Raw genomic sequence first — 18,833 nt, 5'->3', positions numbered from 1 at the left:
CTCACAGAACTCACTGAAAGCTGTGGTACCCACAGCTATGGTTTATTACAGGGAAAGGATACAGATGAAAACCAGTCGGCCGGGCGCGGTGGCTCAAGCCTGTAATCCCAGCACTTTGGGAGGCCGAGACGGGCGGATCACGAGGTCAGGAGATGGAGACCATCCTGGCTAACACGGTGAAATCCCGTCTCTACTAAAAATACAAAAACTAGCCGGGCGAGGTGGCGGGCGCCTGTAGTCCCAGCTACTCGGGAGGCTGAGGCAGGAGAATGGCGTAAACCTGGGAGGCGGAGCTTGCAGTGAGCTGAGATCCGGCCACTGCACTCCAGCCTGGGCGACAGAGCGAGACTCCGTCTCAAAAAAAAAAAAAAAAAAAAAAAAAAAAAAAAAAAAAAAAAAAAAGAAAACCAGTCAAGGGAAGAGGTGCATGGGGCAGAGTCCAGGAGGGATCCAAACACGGGCTTCCAGAGGTCGTCCTGTGGAGCCAAGGGCAGCGTTCACTCCTTTTGGGAACACTGTGTGTCAATACCCATGGAGTATTGTCAACTGGGGAAGTTTACCTGAGCCTTGGAACCTAGGTTTTTTATTGGGGGGTCCATCAGGTAAGCATGGCTGACTGCCCAACAGGTGATCTGTTTTCACTCCCTCTAGAGTTGAGCTGATACCATGTGACCCAGAGCTCTCACCCAGTATCGCATCGCTGGTGTGGCTCAAAGCTCTCACCCTAAATCATATTGTTACTAGCTGACTGGCCCAAGACCCCCAGGCAAACAAAGACACTCCTGTCAGGCCTAGCATTCAAAGGACTTAAGAGACTGCCTTCCAGCAGCAAAGGCCAGACTTCTGGTGGTGCAAGGTGAAAGTCTTTACCACACACTTCCCATGTTCTTTTTTTGTTGTTGTCTAGTGCACTCAGGGGCCAGGCCACGCTGGGCCTCTTTCTCAGCACAGCAGCCTAGGTCAGCACTGTTCCTCAGGCCTGCCCCAGGGCTGCACCTGCCACCAGGCTTTTGCTCTTGCACACCTCCCAGTGGGTCAGGGCTGGGGACCTGCACGAGGCGACTGAGGCCACGCGAGAATTCAAGTGGGGTACGGGCGCGCCTGCAGTGCTGGTGGACCCGGGGCACCCTCCGCAGCTGCTGGCCCAGGTGTTAAGCCCCTCACTGCCCTGGGTTGGCGGCGCCAGCCGGCCAGCCGCTCCGAGTGCTGGGCCACCTAAGCCCGCTACGGCTGAACTCGCACTGGCCTGTGAGCGCTGCCTGCAGTCCTGGTTCCCACCCTTGCCTCTCCCTCCACACCTCCCAGCAAGCAGAGGGAGCTGGCTCTGGCCTCCGCCAGCCCAGAGAGGGGCTCCCAGAGTGCAGTGGCGGGCTGAAGGGCTCCTCAAGGTCGCCAGAGTGGACACTGAGGCCGAGGAGGCACTGAGAGCGAGGGCTACTAGCACATTGTCACCTCTCACCATGCTGAATTCTTCTAAAGCAGGGGCTTTTTTCTACGATTCTGCCTCCTGGCAGTCTGTCTGGCACGTAATAGGTGCTTGATTAGTTTTTTTTTCTTTTTGAGATAGGGTCTCATTCTGTCACTCAGGCAGGAGTGCAGTGGCGTGATCTCAGCTCACTGCAGCCTCTGCCTCCCAGGTTCAAGCAATTCTCCCACCTCAGGCTCTCAAGTAGCTGAGATTACAGGGGTGCGCCACCACGCCTGGCTACTTTTTGCAGTTTTAGTAGAGACGAGGTTTCACCATTTTGGCCAGGCTGGTCTCAAACTCCTGACCTCAGGTGATCTACCCACCTTGGCCCCCTAAAATGCTGGGATTACAGGCGTGAGTCACTGCGCCCAGTTGAGGCTTGATGAGTATTTGAGACGTGAATCAACGCCTGTTTAACAGCAGCATTATATTAACAGACCATACTTTTAGTTCTGAAATGCAAAAATTTAGAAGCCTACAAATAACCATTTGGGTAGTAAGAAGATAAAAATAATATATATTTGCATTTTCTTATACATGTGTCAAATGTAACTGGAAGGGTACACAAATAGTAACTGCGTTTGCCTGTGAGAAGCAGGACTCGGTTGTGGGGAAGCAGGGTTGAAAAGACTTCCAAGACTGTAGACCCTTTTATACTTTTTTGATTTTTGAACCATGCAAATGTATTCTTTATTTGAAAAAAATTAAAAAATTCTAGCAACAAAGCAATGAGCAATGACTCAAAAATTCTTTATTTTGGCTAATACTGATTGCTACCATTTTATTTATTACAGTTCAGAGGAGAGTCATTCACCAGACATTTGGTTGTTATTAAACACTAAAAATTAGGTAAAGACTGGAGGGGATAAGGATCAGAGAACAGGATAAGGAGAGCAGAAACACACTCAGGAGAGAACAAGAGATCCTGCCCATTCTCATTATGAGGATGAACTGGCTACAGGACATTAGTAGCCTGATGAGATCTAACTTAAATACCAGTCTCTCCAAAAAAGTTTTCCAAAAAAGATCCCCTAACAATTATTTACTGGACAAAAAAGGTTGATATTTCTAGAAAGAGATGATCTCTTTGACACAAAAGACCAAACTTAGGACCCAACATAATACATAGCACCGTGACAGAGCTGGGATCCATTAAGACATGACTGTGGACAGAACCATCTCTAGGAACACGCTCTCACTCACAGATGGATGTGTTGTTTTACGGCTTAAAGATGTTGTAGACGGTTCTCACATAAATTTCATCAGGGGGAGGCTTCTTCTTGCTGCCAGGTTCAAGGAATCTCTTAATTGTAGGGATATTACTTAGTTTCACTGTGTACTCCTGAAAAAGGAAAACCCAAAAGTTTAAGGCTAACAAAAAAGGTATTAGTTACTACAAAGATATGGTTATGCAAAATGGCCCATCAAAATTTGTTCAATAAATACTTGTTGAAGGGTTCCAAGCAGAACTGAAATCTAGCATTTGTTTAGCAGGGATGTCCAATCTTTTGGCTTCACTGGGCCACACATAAAATACACTAACACTAACGGTAGCTAATGAGCTGAAAAAAAAAAAATCCCAAAATATCTCATAATGTTTTAAAGAAGTTTATGAATTTATGTTGGGCCACATTCAAGGTTGTCCTGAGCCACATGTAGCCCATGGGCCGTGGGTTGGACAAGGCTGGGTTAAGATCTGATCTCTATGATTATTTACAATCGCTGTCATCAATCACCCGTATCAAGATCGGAGTTTAGGCAAATCTCCAGGTTCACAAAAAGATAAGAACTCTGCAGCAATGGCAAAAGTAAAAACATACTCAAAATAGAATTATGACACTTAAGGTGAAAAAAAAAGGGAGGGGAAAATTCATTGAAAACACCTCCAGTGTATTTTTCTATATTGTTTTTTAATGCTAGTCAATTTGAAGCAGTGGGAGTGGGGAAGGAAAAAAGAAATCTGTAACTTGTTGTGATCAATTAGCTGTAAACACCACTCGGACTAGCCACCTGAAGTGCACTGATCTGCTGGGAAAAAATGCAGGAGCCACTTAAGTAAAGGTGCTTTAAAAAGTCACCAGATAGTACAATTTATATCTTAAGATTCAGCTTCTTCAGAGTTTTTACTCCTATCAGTAAATGAATCCTCTTTCTGGCTATGTTCAGGAAATCGCCAGTTGCATTTTTTCATAGCCTCTGGCTCAGATACCTTATATTTATGTAAACTGGAATGGAAGAAAAAAAAATTGTATTTTTCACTCATAGAATCAAATCTTACCAATTCTCAGTAACTGAGAAGAAAAGCCCATTTCACCTAGTGAAAAATCTGAACTATATGAAGAAGCATATGCTCATCATATATAATTATTCTAATAAAACCTTTTAAAGCTATTTAAATAAAACCATTTATTTAAAAGTGAAGAGGTTGTTTTAAATAGCTACTATTTATTAATTGCCTATTATGTGCAAGACACAGCCTTAATTAAGCACACACACAAACATACATACATATGCCACTAATATTAACAAAAACCCTAATAATTATGCCAAGTAATTATATATAAATATGACAATTTTCTCTTTTCATTACGTACTTAAGCTCTACTTGTGTTATCTGATTTTAAATGTTATACCAAAATTTAGAAGCTTGTTCCAAATGATGTATTGTTTCAAGATTTATCTGGGGTTCATAGTTATCATGTATAGTAAAACTTTTGTGACTTTTAAATCCATTAATCAACACAGGAATAACCCTTTAAATTCAACACTGATCTGGTGTCCGATTCTGAAGTTTTTAAATATTGATGCTCAATCTGATCAGAGATTAAAACTGTATTTACACAGATAATGCCTTGGGGTTTAAAAAGGGGTTGTTATTATAGTATCATCAATGTAAAATACCAATAGGTCCTGGTGCTACAGTTTACCAAGAAACCTTGATCTCTATCATTTACCCTAGACTTTTTAGATATTTTGTGTCTATTCAGTGAAAAGTTCTCTACTGCCTCTGAGGTGTGTGTGTATGTGTACACAAGCATGTGTATATATGCATGCCTGGAAAGATTTCACTTTTTTTTTTTGAAACACAGTTTTGCTCTGTCACCCAGGCTGGAGTGCAGTGGCATTATCCCAGCTCGCTGCAACCTCTGCCTCCCCGGTTCAAGCGATTCTCCTGACTCAGCCTTCGAGTAGCTGGGATTACAGGCACATGCCACCATGCTCAGCTAATTGTTTTATTTTTAGTAGAGATGGGGTTTCACCATGTTGGCCAGGCTGGTCGTGAGCTCCTGACCTCAAGTGATCCACCTGCCTCGGTCTCCCAATGTGCTGGAATTACAGGTGTGAGCCACCACGCCCAGCCTAGATTTCACATTTAATAAGTTTAGCATTCTACCTACTTCTGGGTTCAGCATCTCACCTATTTAGGGCCATAGGTACTTCTAGTACTTCTAAATGTGTTTTTCAGAAACCACACAGTCTAGTGGAAAGAGTACAGACTTAGATCCCAGACTCCTCTGTGGCTCCCAACTCAGTCATCCACAGTCTTGCAACTTCATGCAGAATGTAATGTTTCCAAGTCTGTAATTTTCATCTGTAAAATGGAGATAGTGAAGCCCATCTCCTAGGGTTATTGGGGTGGGGTTGAGGGGACAGATGAGCAAATGCGTGTTAAGTGCCTAGCAGACTGACTGGAATATAGCTGGCTCTCAATAAGTTGCAGATCCCTTCCTCTGATTTCCCTTCTCTGCTAAACAAATAATTTTTTTTAACAGTACAAAAGAATACTTCAGGTGAAAAGTATCCTAAGTCAGTTCTGAATGAATAAAATCAAATTAAGGAAAGCCGATCTCTGTGTCTGCAAGAGTAAATGAAAAAAAAAAAGAAAAAAACTATACAAACTATAACATCATAAATGATATGGTGGTTTATTGCCTTGCAGATTTTTATTCTCATATTCTGGGTGTATTTATTGAACTGGCGGTAACTGCCTTCATTAGTATATCAAAATATTTAACAGACTTGGCAAAAAATGGTTTTAAGTATGTGTGTTACTCTTCGGGGAGTCAGTGTATCTCTCTTGGCTTTTGATAACTTGGTCAAACATACAGCAATATGGTCCTTATCTGCACTGTATCGGGGATTGGCAAAGTTTTTCTATAAAGGGCCAGTCAGCAAATATTTTAAGTTCTGCAGGCCATATGGTCTCTATCAGATCTACTCAACTCTGCTGCAGAAGCACAAAAGCAAACTTGACATTGTGTAAATGAGTGGGCATGGCTTCGTACCAATGAAATTTATGAATACTACAATTTGAATTTCATATAATTTTTATGTGTCATGAAATATTATTCCACAGATTTTTTTCAACAATGTAAAAATGTAAAACTCACAAAACAGGTGGCAGGCCAGGTTTGGCCCAGGGGTTACAGTCTGCACATTAGACTTGGAGATAAAAGGCTAAGGTTCTAGACAAAACTCAAGCATCCACTGGCTAAGCCAGCTTGGCAGCTGATTTCTTTATCCTGGGTCTCTACTTCCTCAAGTGAATACTGAGGTCACTAAATAAGTTTTTTTAAAAAGGCCCTTCTCTCCTTTAAAGTTCTATGATCAATCCTGCCAGAATAACCCTGAGGGATAATTTGAACCACACAAGTCATTCCTCAGAATTCTCAGGAGAATGGTGGGAACCCTTTGGGGTGATGTTTAGGGTGCTATCATCTCTCATTTGCTCTCAGGAGCTCAGGCTTAGAATTTCCTAACTTGAGACCATACTATTTCTGAGAAAGGGGGTCATAGCCTGATGAATGAGACTGTTTTGATGTTTATCTCGCCCACTATCCCATCAGTAGATATATGTGAGTGTGAGAGCACCTCACCTCTATGGTTATTTCTATGGAAAGTCCCCAGTGGCAAACTCCCTGTGTATGGAGTTTTTTCCAGGAGTGCAGTTATGAAACAAAATTAAGATGAAAATTTCTGAGCTGGGTGTGCTGGCACATGCCTATAGTCCCCACTACTCAGGAGACTGAGGCGGGAGGATCTCTTGGGCCCAGGAGTTCAAGACCATTCTGGGCAACACAGTAAGACCCCATCTAAAAAAAAAAAAGAAATCTTTACACATCAATGATCTTTCAACTTGAAGGATTTAAGGACCAGAAAAACAACTTTGGGTCCTTACTTTCATTTCATTTGCCAAATTAGAATCTTAAAAATATTACACATACACACACACACACACTCCCCCAAAGCCAACCAAACAATAGGCACTGAAGGGAGGCCCAAGAGTTCTAGACCAATCTTCTAACACATAGTTTTATTTACCTGGAGGAAAGGAAATGCAGACAGGATATTAGGAATTTTCTCTTCTAGAGCTAAAATGGTTTGGAGTAAAATCACATCTGCAAGGCTCAGCTGATTACCAACAAGAAAGCTTTGTCCGTGACCCCTTAAAATCTGTAAGGAAATGGTGTGCATCGGTCATAATATTCCACATGGAGAGACTGATGAGGCTATTGAATCAGCGCAGCAACTGAGAAGAGGTGAAATTATGAACTTGTCATTTCATGCGTTCATAAATAACATCAATTAAGAGAACATGCCCTATCTCTGACAGAGAGAGCAAGAGAGAGTAGGGGAGAGAGAGAGAAAGTACAAAAAAGGCATGGAAATGAAAGCATCCTTAAATATCTGCTGTGGATCTGAATGAGACATTGAAGTGGGGAAGGGAAAATTCCTTATTTCTGGATTTAGCATCTGGTGTTTTGAAAGGATGCATCTACTCCAAAAATGTATCTACAGAAATGCATGCAGGAGGCTTGGGGAGGGGCGGGGTGATTTAAGAAATCTAAGTGATAGATCATCTTTAAGGGGCCCACTCTTACTTCCCAGTTTTGTTGCTAGAACATCAAGACGTGCAGTAATAAACTCAACCCAATTAAAAATTAGGCTTCCTCTTACACGTCCCAAAACAGAGAAAATTAAAAGCTTGAGTTTATCTTGACTCCCATTCTGAGGGTAACATACAGGTGTGGGCTTATAAGAAAAGATTGTGATTAAGGGAGAGGCAAGGAGCAGAGGTAGCAACAGGGAGATCCCCTTCGCAGGGAACTCTTGGATGCCCATGGGTATCTGCATGTGCACAAGTGTGTGTGTGACAGGAATTCTGAACACAATTCCAGGTCAAATATAGCTGCTGGAGCCAGAGTGGCATAGTACAATGTATCCTGAATTTGTAGTCAGAGGCCAGAGTTCCAACCCTGCTCTCCGTTTTCTGGCCATGTTACCTTGGACAGGTCCACTGAATCTCTCCATGACTTCATTTCATTATGTGTAAAAGGGACAACAGTTCTCACCTCATAGGCGTGTTGCAAGAAACCCTGACACAGTCTGGGCCCTTGGGACCTAAGAATGAGCAGTGACCCTTTGCCAAAGCACCATGTCCTCTGTGCCCTTTCCAGACCACATTTCTGCATTATCCTATTTTATATTCACAAAGTGCCTGTGGGAAAGATACCATAAAATCTAGCTACAGAAACCCCAGAAAATACCTCTCCTTTTTCCTAAATCCAGTTCCATAAAGATGGTCAGAGGAAGCTTGCCAGATAGCCCTTCCCATATTTTCACATCCTCTTATTTAGTGTTTGCACTGAAACACTAAAAATACTCCTCCCAGTTCAGGAATAAAGAATTGGAAGCTCAGAAAAGCAGATATAACAAGAAGAGAAAAACAACAAAGCCAAAAACAAAAAGAGCAAAGGGAAGACAAATAAAATGGAAATGTTCTTCTCCTCACATCAAATTATCAGGGAGGATGTCAGCTATGAGATAGCTGTTCAACAACTGTTTGTTGAATGAATGAATGAGGCAGTTTCTGTTTTCTGTATCTTCTGAAGTTTCTGCTGTATCCACACAAGGTGGGAACTTGGTGAATGCAAGGAACAATAAGGGACAAAGGCAGGGAGCCCATACTTTTTCTAGACTTCTGAATCATGTGGTCCTAACAGAGTCTGAGGGGCTCTAAGACACCAGCTTTGTGCTGGGCTATTATTAGCTCTTAGGAGTCCATTAGCTCTTAGGTTAGTCCAACCGGGCTCAGTTTTAAAATGCTTGGACAGAAAAGGGTGTTTGTGGCAGCTTCTTTGTGGTTTGGTTACCCTGTGTACACAGGCATCTTTGCCACCTACCTTTTCAAACACAGGAAAGTATCTAATTATAGCCTTCTGGGCCATGTTAACCACTTCCTTTTGTTGATCATCTGGTTTTAAGAAAGGATGCATGATAAGCAGTTCCAGCAGATCCAGCGTCCCCTCCACATACATGTCAATCCTTAAAACAAAAAAGCAGTTGTCTCAGTTTCTCCTCTTTTTGAAGCCATTGGTTACCACAACTAAGAATTCAGAGTGCTTTTTTTTTTTTTTTTTTTTTTTAAGATGCTCGCAACTTAAGTCCCTAGAAGCATTTACCTATACCTGTCTCTTAAGAGCAAAGAGGTAAGGTCAATTCTATTGTAACTCACAAAAATCTGTCACAGATCAGACAGCTTGAGAGTCACGAGTGCTCTCTTCCTGGCATCCTACTCCTCCACCTTCACCCCAGCATCTGTGTTTTGGTCTCTTAGTATGGGTCAAACTTCATCTTCATGAAAGTCGTGAATACCATTTACTGAGTGCTTAGAGTGTACCAGGCATGGTGCTAAACACTCTCTATTCATTATCTCATTAAATCACATGACACTATGAGAAATGTACTATTCTTATACCCACGTTGCCCAGGGTCATACATCTAAGGGGTGCAAGGACCTGGCTTTGAATTCAAATTATAATCTAATGGTCTCTAATGGTCACTCTCCCAGGCCTTGAATGTCACAGCAGCTCCTCATTCCTAATACTTAATAATAGTGAATGTGTAAGAAAGGTAAAAAGCAGTATCAAAGCATTTAAAAATGTTGAAATCTGAAACAATGACACCCTAGATACAGTATCCAATATCTGAATCCAATTATTTTCTTTTGTTTTACTCAGACTCTCTCTATTGAAGTTCCAACTGGTCTTCGTGACCTTCTTGGGTTTTTGTTCCCTGATCTCATAACTATGTAAGACATAAAGTAAATGGGGTGTGCTGCAGAGGACTGCTAATCAGCTAAGTCATCAGTAAGCTGACAAGTGACAACACTCGAGAGGGGCCACAGTACAGGGTTCTCTCCTTGAGGTCCTTGCCAAAGAGATTGTGCTTGTCTGCTATGTAGTGGAGAATGCTTCGGGTCTGTACCAACTTCATCCCGTCAATTTCAACCATGGGCACTTGTTGGAACAGCAGGTGGTTACCTGAGAATGGAAGCCCAGAGTTAGAAGTGATCTCTTCTTCTCTGTCCCCCAACCCCTAAAAAATGCTCTGTTGAATGAAAAGAAACGTGGAATCATGGCCTTAGGAAATAGTGTAAAGCTTCCAGATGACAGATAACTTTAACTTCATTCAGGAGAGCAGATTTAGCCACAAAAGAAACCTGAAGGGGTCAGGCACGGTGGCTCAAGCCTGTAATCCCAGCACTTTGGGAGGCCGAGGCAGGTGGATCACGAGGTCACGAGTTCGAGACCAGCCTGGCCAACATCGTGAAACCCTGCCTCTATTAAAAATACAAAAATTAGCCGGGAGTGGTAGCAGATGCCTGTTATCCCAGCTACTTGGGAGGTTGAGACAGGAGAATTGCTTGAACCCAGGAGATGGAGGTTGCAATGAGCCGAGATCATGCCATTATACTCCAGCCTGAGTGACAGATCAAGACTCTGTCTCAGAAAAAAAAAAAAGGAAAAAGAAGCCTGAAAACTAGCATTGTTATAAACGTTCTCTTTTCATTTTCACCCCAGGAAAAATACCTATCCAAAGTGATAAGGGATTGAGGGGAATGTAGTGAAGATACTTCTTCAGTGCTACACAGGCCAATACAGCAGTCAAAGCTACATGCAGCTATATAAATCTAAATTTAAATTAATTACAACTTTCAAAACTTAAAATTCAGCTCCTCAGTTGCACTAGACATATTTCATGTACTCAATAGTCACACATGCCTAGTGGCTACCATATTGGACACTGCAGAATACAATGTTTCCTTCACTGTAGAATGTTCTGCTGGACAGCACTGTTTTTAGAGAATCTGATCATGAAACCTAAGTAACTAGCTGAGACTCATGTATACTCTTTGGCTCATGTATACTCTGTGGCTACTCTGTAGTCACAGAACAGATTGTTTACTACCAAGTTCGCTGTCACTAGTTAAAAAAACAACCCATTGTTTTCTTTAACAAACCTGAATCCAACACTTTCCACATACCAAACCCTGGGGAGAGATGCCTGTATAGGGTACAGCTTGGCCCTTGAGGGTTTGGGCATTCAGAACAGGTGAGGGTAGAGGGGAAAGGAGTACTTAGCACATGCCTAGTGGCTTCCAGCCACCGTCGCACACAAAAGGTGGCCTTACAGCCCTGGAGTGCTGGTGCCATACAAGGGAGGCTCCAGCTGCACCTGAGGATCCTGCTGTTGGCTGGGAGGGAGGCTGCTCACAGGTTGATGGGTGCATTCTTTATGGGTCTACTGGTGGCTCCTGCTATAATGGATGGGCAAGGAGGGAGCAGGGCTGACCAGGAATTAAAGGTGAAGGGAGGGGGCAGTTCGTTGATTTCGCTTCTGTGTGGTATTCACTTCCGAAGGTATCCCCATTGCGTGTATTTATTTGCATACTTCAAACAGGCCAGGATGCCTCAGATAGTATGAAGGAAGTAGGGAAAGATGAGAAGGAGGGAAGGGGCAAGGGAGGGAAAGAAAGGGGGAGGAAGAGATTAGAGGGGAGAGCGGGGAGAAGAAAGGGATGGAGGAGAGCTGTTCACTTGGATGGGGAAGGAACTGCTCACCCCCTCCAGCCAGCTTTCATGCAACTATTGAATAAGAAGTGATTTCCTGGCAATTTCAACTATTTATTCCCTCTTGCTTTTTTTGGTTTTAGGATACTGCTCTGAATGTTCAGTGTCATTGAATATTTTTGCCCTTCCACATAAACAGCAGTTCTTAAAGGAAAATCAGTATTAGAGGCAGTTGTTTCATTTTCATACTCACCATCCTGCAACTTGTGTAACTGTTCTTTTGTTTCCAGAAATTCTTCATCAAACTAAATTTAAAAAAAAGAAATGTATATATACATAGTGGAATATTATTCAGCCATTAAAAAAACAAAATCCTGTCATTTTCAGCAACATGGACAGAAACAGAGGTCATTACGTTAAGTGAAATAAGCCAGACACAAGAAGACAAAGACTGCATGTTCTGATTCATATGTGGGAGCTAAAAAAGTGGATCTCATAGAAATAGAAAGTTATTGGTGCTTACTAGAGGCTGGGAAGTGTATAGAGAGGAAGAGGATGTGAAAAGAGGTTGGTTAATGGTACATAAATACAGCTAGACAGAAGAAATAAAATCTAGTGTTCAATAGTACAGTAGGCTATAGTTAACAATAATGTATTACACAGTTCAAAATGGCTAGAAGAATTGGAATGTTCCACTATAAAGGAAAGATAAATGTTTGAGGTGGGTAATGGACATCCTAATTACCCTGATTTGATCACTACACATGATATGCATGTATCAAAATATCAAATGTATCCCCCAAATATGTACATTGTGTATCAATTTTTTAAAAGGATATCCTCACCCTCCAAAAGGAGGTAAACATCATACAGACTCAAGACTAAAAATACCAAGTTAAACAGTCTTAAGAAGCAGAGAGAAAGAGCAGACTTAGCATCCACATCTTGGTTTCTAAATATCACTGCCCCCTAAAAGGAACTAGGGCTCCTATAAAAGAAGGTTGATTTTGTTATGCCGAAGCAAGGAAGTGCTCAAAGAGACAGGCATGGAGGGCCCTGTGAGGGGAATTCCCTAACAAATTTGGGAAAATTTAAGCATCAAAAAGAATGATGTCGATTATGGATTATAACATACAACAACAAAATATCTATGTCCATAAATGATGATGCTAAAAAAAAAAAAGGTAGGGAGAAGAAAAAGCTCTTTTTTACAGAAGACTTAATTAAGTTACTTAATTATGATAAAGAGAAAGTATTGATTTATAATGGAGAGATCGGGAGATCTCTCACCCTCGGTCTAACCAAACAATCAAACTTGGCTCCCCAGTGGAGAACACTGACATCCTGAGCCTTCTGTTGTAACACAGTGAGAAAGGCACAGTCACACCTGCTAAAACAGCACCAAAAATATTTACCCTGAATCTACACGAAAGGTGAAAATCAGGTATATTCAGGATGTGGGACCTTACAAATATAATGGCCTGGACTTCTCAAGAGTCAAGGGTGTGAAAAAAATGTCAGGTCCTGTCGATGAAAATCAGCTAAAGATACTTAACAACCAAATCGGAAGTAGATCTTGGAGGAGAGGAAACTGTTATAACTGCTAAACAGATGTGTAACAGTTATATAGACATTTGGGGGAAAATAGGGAAAATTTGAATATGGATTGCATATTAGATGTTGTGAAGGCAGTGTTAATTTTCTTGGTGGTGACAATGGTATTGTGGTTATTAGGACAGTTATTTATTTTGCCTTGGTGTCAGAGGCGTGTGAACCAGAGCAACTCCATCTTGAATAGGAGCTGGGTAAAATGAGGCTGAGGCCTACTGGGGGGCTGCATTCCCACACGGCTAAGGCATTGTAAGCCACTGGATGAGACAGGAGGTCAGCACAAGATACAGGTCATAAAGACCTTGCTGATAAAACAGGTTGCATTAAAGAAGCCAGCTAAATCCCACCAAAACCAAGATAGTGATGAGAGTGACCTCTGGTCGTCCTCATTGCCACACTCCCACCAGCACCATGGCAGTTTACAAAGGCCATGGCAATGTCAGGAAGTTACCTTATATGATCTAGAAAGGGGGGAGGCATGAATAAATCACCCCATTGTTTAGCATATTATCAAGAAATAACTATCAAAATGGGAAACCAGCAGACCTTGGGGCTGCTCTATGGAGTAGCCATTCTTTTATTCCTTTACTTTCCTAATAAACTTGCTTTTGCTTTGCACTGCAGACTCGCCAGAAATTCTTTCTTGTGCGAGATCCAAGAACCCTCGCTTGGGGTCTGGATCAGGACCGCTTTCCTGTAACACTGGGAGGAAGACACATGCTGATGTCTGCAACTACTTTGAAACGTTTCAGAAAAAAAAGGAAGGGAGAAAGCAAATGTAGCAAAATGTTAAGAATTGGTGAATTTAGTTGAAAAACATTCAACCTGGAGGGGTGGGGGAGAATCAGGATCATAGGGTGGAGGCTTGGCTTCTGCTACTTGCCAGGGTGGGTGCTCATGGTGTGAGGAAAGGAGACTCAGTGCTCCCAGAGGATCTTCATCTAATGCTCATGAACAGTATCCTTGGGGCAACAATGCTCGAAGCCTAGATGGTCAGATGTGGTGCAGGCAGTACTCCTGGATCAATTGACTATGTCTCTCAGATAGATTCAGTTGAGGAATTTGTCCCTGGATATTTGTACTACAATATACTAAAATCAAAAGTTAAAACATCATATTAGTTAACAGAAAGGGTTATTTATTTTTTCTTAGAGGTCTGTCACCCAGGCTGGAGTGCAGTGGCTCAATCACAGTTCACTGCAGCCTCAAACTCCTGGGCTCAAGGGATCCTGCCACCCTCAGCCTCCCAAGAAGCCGAGATTATAGGCTCAAGCCACCACATTTGGCTCAGAAAGTTTATATGATATATGCAGGGACAAGGTGCTCAATTGATGCTCCTAGTTAATGGTAGAAATGGTGTAAATCTCCCACGTCTCAATGGGGATTTGCCTGGGTTTTAAGGGGTCTTCAGGCAAATAAAGTTCCAACCATGGAAGAAACAACCAACATACAGCCATGTCAATGATGACTCAAATTAAGTGACTGACCAACATTGAGGACTCCCTGAATGAGAACAGGCTGTTTTTCAGTAGGTTTTAGTGACCTAGTAACTCAGATGTATGTGCTTCAACTTTAGGTTCAACTCAATCATGGGATATTGAGAATCATGGACTTGTCTGGTGGCTGCCAGCTGGTCCCTCCTGACTGTCTCAGATCTATGTGAGCACAAACTTAACTGGCAAAGAGATGGGGAGGGGCCCCCTCTCCACCACCTTGTAAACCATGTGGTTGCCCTGGGAGAGAGACCAATGCAGCTCTCTCCACTCTGGTCTGAGGAGTGGGCTCATTACTCTACCAGATCAGCCTGTTCCTGTCACAGATTGGACTGGGGTAGGTGGGTCAGATAACTCATGTTCTTTTTTTGTTTAACTTATTTAAGGTTGGGTTTTTATTACTGTAACCAAAAATGTTGACTCATAGGTGAGTAGGAGGGGCCGGGTAGAATGAAGAAAGAGAGAAGATTTGACGAAGGGTTATATCCATTCAAAGCCTATGAAATGAATCAAGAATTACAAACTCAGAAACCTATGGGGTTAGACATATGACAGACACAAGTGAAGTCGGGCAGGTTCAGGTCCTGGGACCATGAATGTTTTTCACTTTCCTCTTAACAGTTAGCAAATACACCCTGAGACAAGAGGGCGAGGTGGGGCAGTCTTTATCCAGATCCAACAATTTTGCTGCCCTGTGAAAATAAGGACTCAGGATCACCACATCTTCCAATTTCTAAAGACAAGTCAGAAATCAGAATTTGCATATGAAAATAATGTCAACTCATTTAGAAAACTGTAAAATACCATGTGGCAAGTTATCATATGCAAAAAATAAAAACAAAAAACAAACACGAAACCCATAACCCAACAACTCACATTTGCCATCTTTGGAGGTTGCTAGGGTAACAACACATTATTGTGAAAATTTATAATCAAGCATTTACCTCGCCTTTTCTATATGAAGCACATTTTAAAGTAACTGAGTTTTAAAGTTTATGATTTAAACATACATTTTTACACACTTTAAAGTTAATGAGTGACAAGTACTGTCTTAGAAGAGAATCACAGTTCATAAACATAGGTGAAATGATGGAAATGAAAAGAATTGCCATTTTGTAAACCCTAACAGTGATGATGATCAATAGTTGCTAAAACCACAAGTTGAAAAGAAACTGGGAGAAACTATAATGTGTGGATTGGGGTTGACATCACAGGAAGACACCAATGAAGCTCGGCATCACTGAAAACGAGACAACCAGACACCAGACAGCCCCTGATGTGGTACAACAGAAGTATGTTCACAGTATCTCCTCTGACATAGTCTGGCAGGGGAAAAAAAAAAAAAATAAAGAGAAAGAAAAAAGGAGCCTGAAGTGATCATGCCTCTGGGTCCAGCTAGTAATTTATGGGAAGTACAGATAATAGAGGAGCATGTTCAAATAAGGGTACCCTCACTTTACCATGTTACCTCAAGGCAACACCTGGAAGGTAAGTAAACCAAATCCAGAAGAGGGAAACTTTTACAGGGCAGTTTCTTCCACAAACAAATGGCACTAAAAACAAACGTAGACATCTAGCACCCAGATCTTGACTTTAATACCTTTTCTTTTTTTTTTTTTTCTTTTTTTTATTTGTGACGGAGTCTCGTTCTGCGGTCCAGGCTACAGTGCAGTGGCGCGCTCTCGGTTCACTGCAACCTCCGCCTCCCAGTTCAAGCCTTTCTCCCGCTTCAGCCTCCTGAGTAGCTGGGACGACAGGCGTATGCCACCACACCTGGCTAGTTTTTGTATTTTGGGGAGACACGGGGTTTCACCATGTTGGTCAGGCTGCTCTCGAACTCCTGACCTCATAATCTGCCCACCTCGACCTCCCAAAGTGCTGGGATTACAGGTGTGAGCCACCGTGCCGGCCTGTTACTACCATTTTTCTATCTAAGAAATTCCTGATTCTAGGGCTAGGGCAGGGAAAATATTAATACAAGATGAGCACAGAGCATTTTATAGTGTCAGAAAGTGCTGAGAACAAAAAAGAGGCCAATGTGAAATAAAAAAACGTAAACCTGAAAGAGCACCGTGACCAAAGCTGAAACAATTTAGGCAATTTAGGTCACTGGACTATAATCTAAAGTATAAAATCAATATGCAAGCAAGATACCAAGGCTGCCAGTTTGAAGCCACTGAAGAAAACACGAAATTTACCCTAAGAATGCATAATAAGAGCTCAGAGTAACTGACAATTTCCAGGTACATTTCCTTTCTTCTTATTAATAAATATTCATTGGTGCTAGATCAGAAGCCAATAATTAAGTAAAAGTCAAAAGGAAAATAGAATTCCATCAACTACATTCTAATTATAAAGAAAAGTCCCTTCAGGGATGGAATCTGACTCAGTGAAGCATGCCTGTGATTTTGGTGGACGAGAACTAGAACTGAATGGTACTTCAAAACCTATTTTTCTTTCGGAGGTCTCAAAAACTGTATAACAAATCTGTGAAGAAACAGCATATAAGGTACCTCGACTCCGGCGGCGGCTAAAACCCATCTCACGGACTCCATCCGGCCTCTTCCGTTGGGATAGTGGAGCTTGGGCCTTGCTGCCATGATAGCTTTTCAGGCTTTCTGAAAAACAAATGCAGCAGCTCCTCGCACACCAACAGTCCCAATTTCGCGTCTTCAACCCAGTGCTCAGGGGCGAAATGAATATTCAGGATGTTGGCACGGGAAACTGTTCTTTATTTTTGTTTTTGCATTTTCCCTCACTCAAGAAAAAACATACCACCATTTTAAAACATGGACAAAAAAAAACCCTTGGCTTTTATATGATTTCTATTTATGACTTCTTATCCTGGATCTTGGGAAGCTGGGGCCATTTGTTGTAAAAACATGTGCTAGCAGTACGGGATTTCACAAATTCAGAACATTATACATTTTGACCTTGAGAATCTTAGATTTTCCAGATTCAGTTTGGGGATAGGGGGTGGTAAGCGTTGAAGAGGGTCGCGAAGGAAAATCGCACAGCCACTGGAACCTCTTCAAGTATTCATGCTTTTATACATATCATATTTTATTATCACGGCAACTGGAAGGTGAACAGGCCGAGTACTACTATTGTCTGCAAAATGTGCATCCACCGTCACGCATGCGGGGGCTGCCCCCCGGGTCCCACGTGTCCCCCACCCCTACTGGGAGATGAGTCCCCGGCCTTGTAAAATGAGCCGGGGCGAGGGTTTGGCCATCTGAGACTATACTCTCCCATGCTCTGCTTCCCCGCTCAGCCCACGCAGGGGCGTAGCGGCCGCCCAGCCAGGCCCTAGGGACCATCCGGGCCCACCTTCCACCAATGCATTCAGACTCCGCAGAAGGGGTTAAAAAAAAATACGCACACTCCAAAAAGGACCCCAGCTCCAGCCAACAGGCCCACCTCTGCCCAGACTGGAGATGGAGGGCAAAGGACAAGAGGGAGAAAAGAGAAGGACTGAATTGGGGGGATGAAGGAAGAATGTGAGAGTGAGACTCGGAGAGTAGAGGGGAGGGAAAAAAAAGAAGAGAGAAAGGGCGGGGAAGGGGGTGACCGCAGGAGGGAGACAGACCTGGAGTCCGCTCGGAGACCTGGAGCTGCACAAAGCGCAAGGCCAGCAGTCCGCGGCTAGGCGAGACCAGTAGGCGGCTCTAGCGCGCGGGAGCTGGGCGAGGCTCCGGAACGACCTCACCAATAGAGACTGCAGTATTTAGCATGCCCCACCCATCCGCAAGGCATTCTGGATAGTGTCAAAACAGCCCGAAATCAAGTACGTTTCTCTCAAACTTTAGCATTTGGGGAATAAATGATATTTGCTATGCTGGTTAAATTTGATTTTAGTTAAAATTGCCTGCTGAAACTCTAGTGTGATAAATAACTTGACCTAAGTGAAAAGTTGGAATTTCCTTGAGGTTTATATAGCCTGTGCGCCACAGGAATCTCTCGGATGTGAGGGCGATCTGGCTGCGACATCTGTCACCCCATTGATCGCCAGGGTTGATTCGGCTGATCTGGCTGGCTAGGCGCGTGTCCCCTTCCTCCCTCACCGCTCCATGTGCGTCCCTCCCGAAGCTGCGCGCTCGGTCGAAGAGGACGACCATCCCCGCTAGAGGAGGACCGGTCCTTCGGTCAAGGGTATACGAGTAGCTGCGCTCCCCTGCTAGAACCTCCAAACAAGCTCTCAAGGTCCATTTGTAGGAGAACGTAGGGTAGTCAAGCTTCCAAGACTCCAGACACATCCAAATGAGGCGCTGCATGTGGCAGTCTGCCTTTCTTTTGATCCATGAATGACCCTTTTTATTTATTTATTTATTTGAGACAGAGTCTCACATCCGAGATTGCACTCTCCCATGCTCGGCTTCCCAGCCCAGCCCACGCAGAGGCGTAGCG

General features: G+C 42.9%; 1 protein-coding gene across 3 annotated transcripts; it reads right to left on the bottom strand.

Annotated features, from left to right (window-relative positions):
- Positions 1-2,197: 2,197 nt before the first annotated feature.
- On the bottom strand, positions 2,198-18,148 carry GSTA4 (glutathione S-transferase alpha 4). 3 transcript variants are annotated; one of them, XM_011960220.1, is made up of 7 exons: positions 18,016-18,148; positions 16,940-17,044; positions 11,576-11,627; positions 9,660-9,792; positions 8,653-8,794; positions 6,791-6,922; positions 2,198-2,810 (listed from the first exon to the last, which is right to left on the bottom strand). In XM_011960220.1, exons 2-7 carry the CDS (start codon positions 17,024-17,026, stop codon positions 2,688-2,690), a joined length of 669 nt encoding a protein of 222 aa, XP_011815610.1. In that variant the 5' UTR covers positions 17,027-17,044; positions 18,016-18,148; the 3' UTR covers positions 2,198-2,687. The 3 variants fall into 3 exon arrangements, with proteins under 3 accessions (XP_011815610.1, XP_011815611.1, XP_011815612.1); XM_011960221.1 differs by lacking the exon at positions 11,576-11,627 and having other exon boundaries at positions 18,016-18,113; XM_011960222.1 differs by lacking the exon at positions 11,576-11,627 and having other exon boundaries at positions 16,940-17,184; positions 18,016-18,046.
- Positions 18,149-18,833: the final 685 nt, after the last annotated feature.

This window comes from Colobus angolensis, unplaced genomic scaffold (assembly GCF_000951035.1).
Source record: "Colobus angolensis palliatus isolate OR3802 unplaced genomic scaffold, Cang.pa_1.0 Scaffold51, whole genome shotgun sequence".
In the NCBI taxonomy this organism is placed as follows: domain Eukaryota; kingdom Metazoa; phylum Chordata; class Mammalia; order Primates; family Cercopithecidae; genus Colobus; species Colobus angolensis.
The sequence above is the reverse complement of the archived record's forward strand: the minus strand, read 5'-3'. Positions and strand labels throughout refer to the sequence as shown.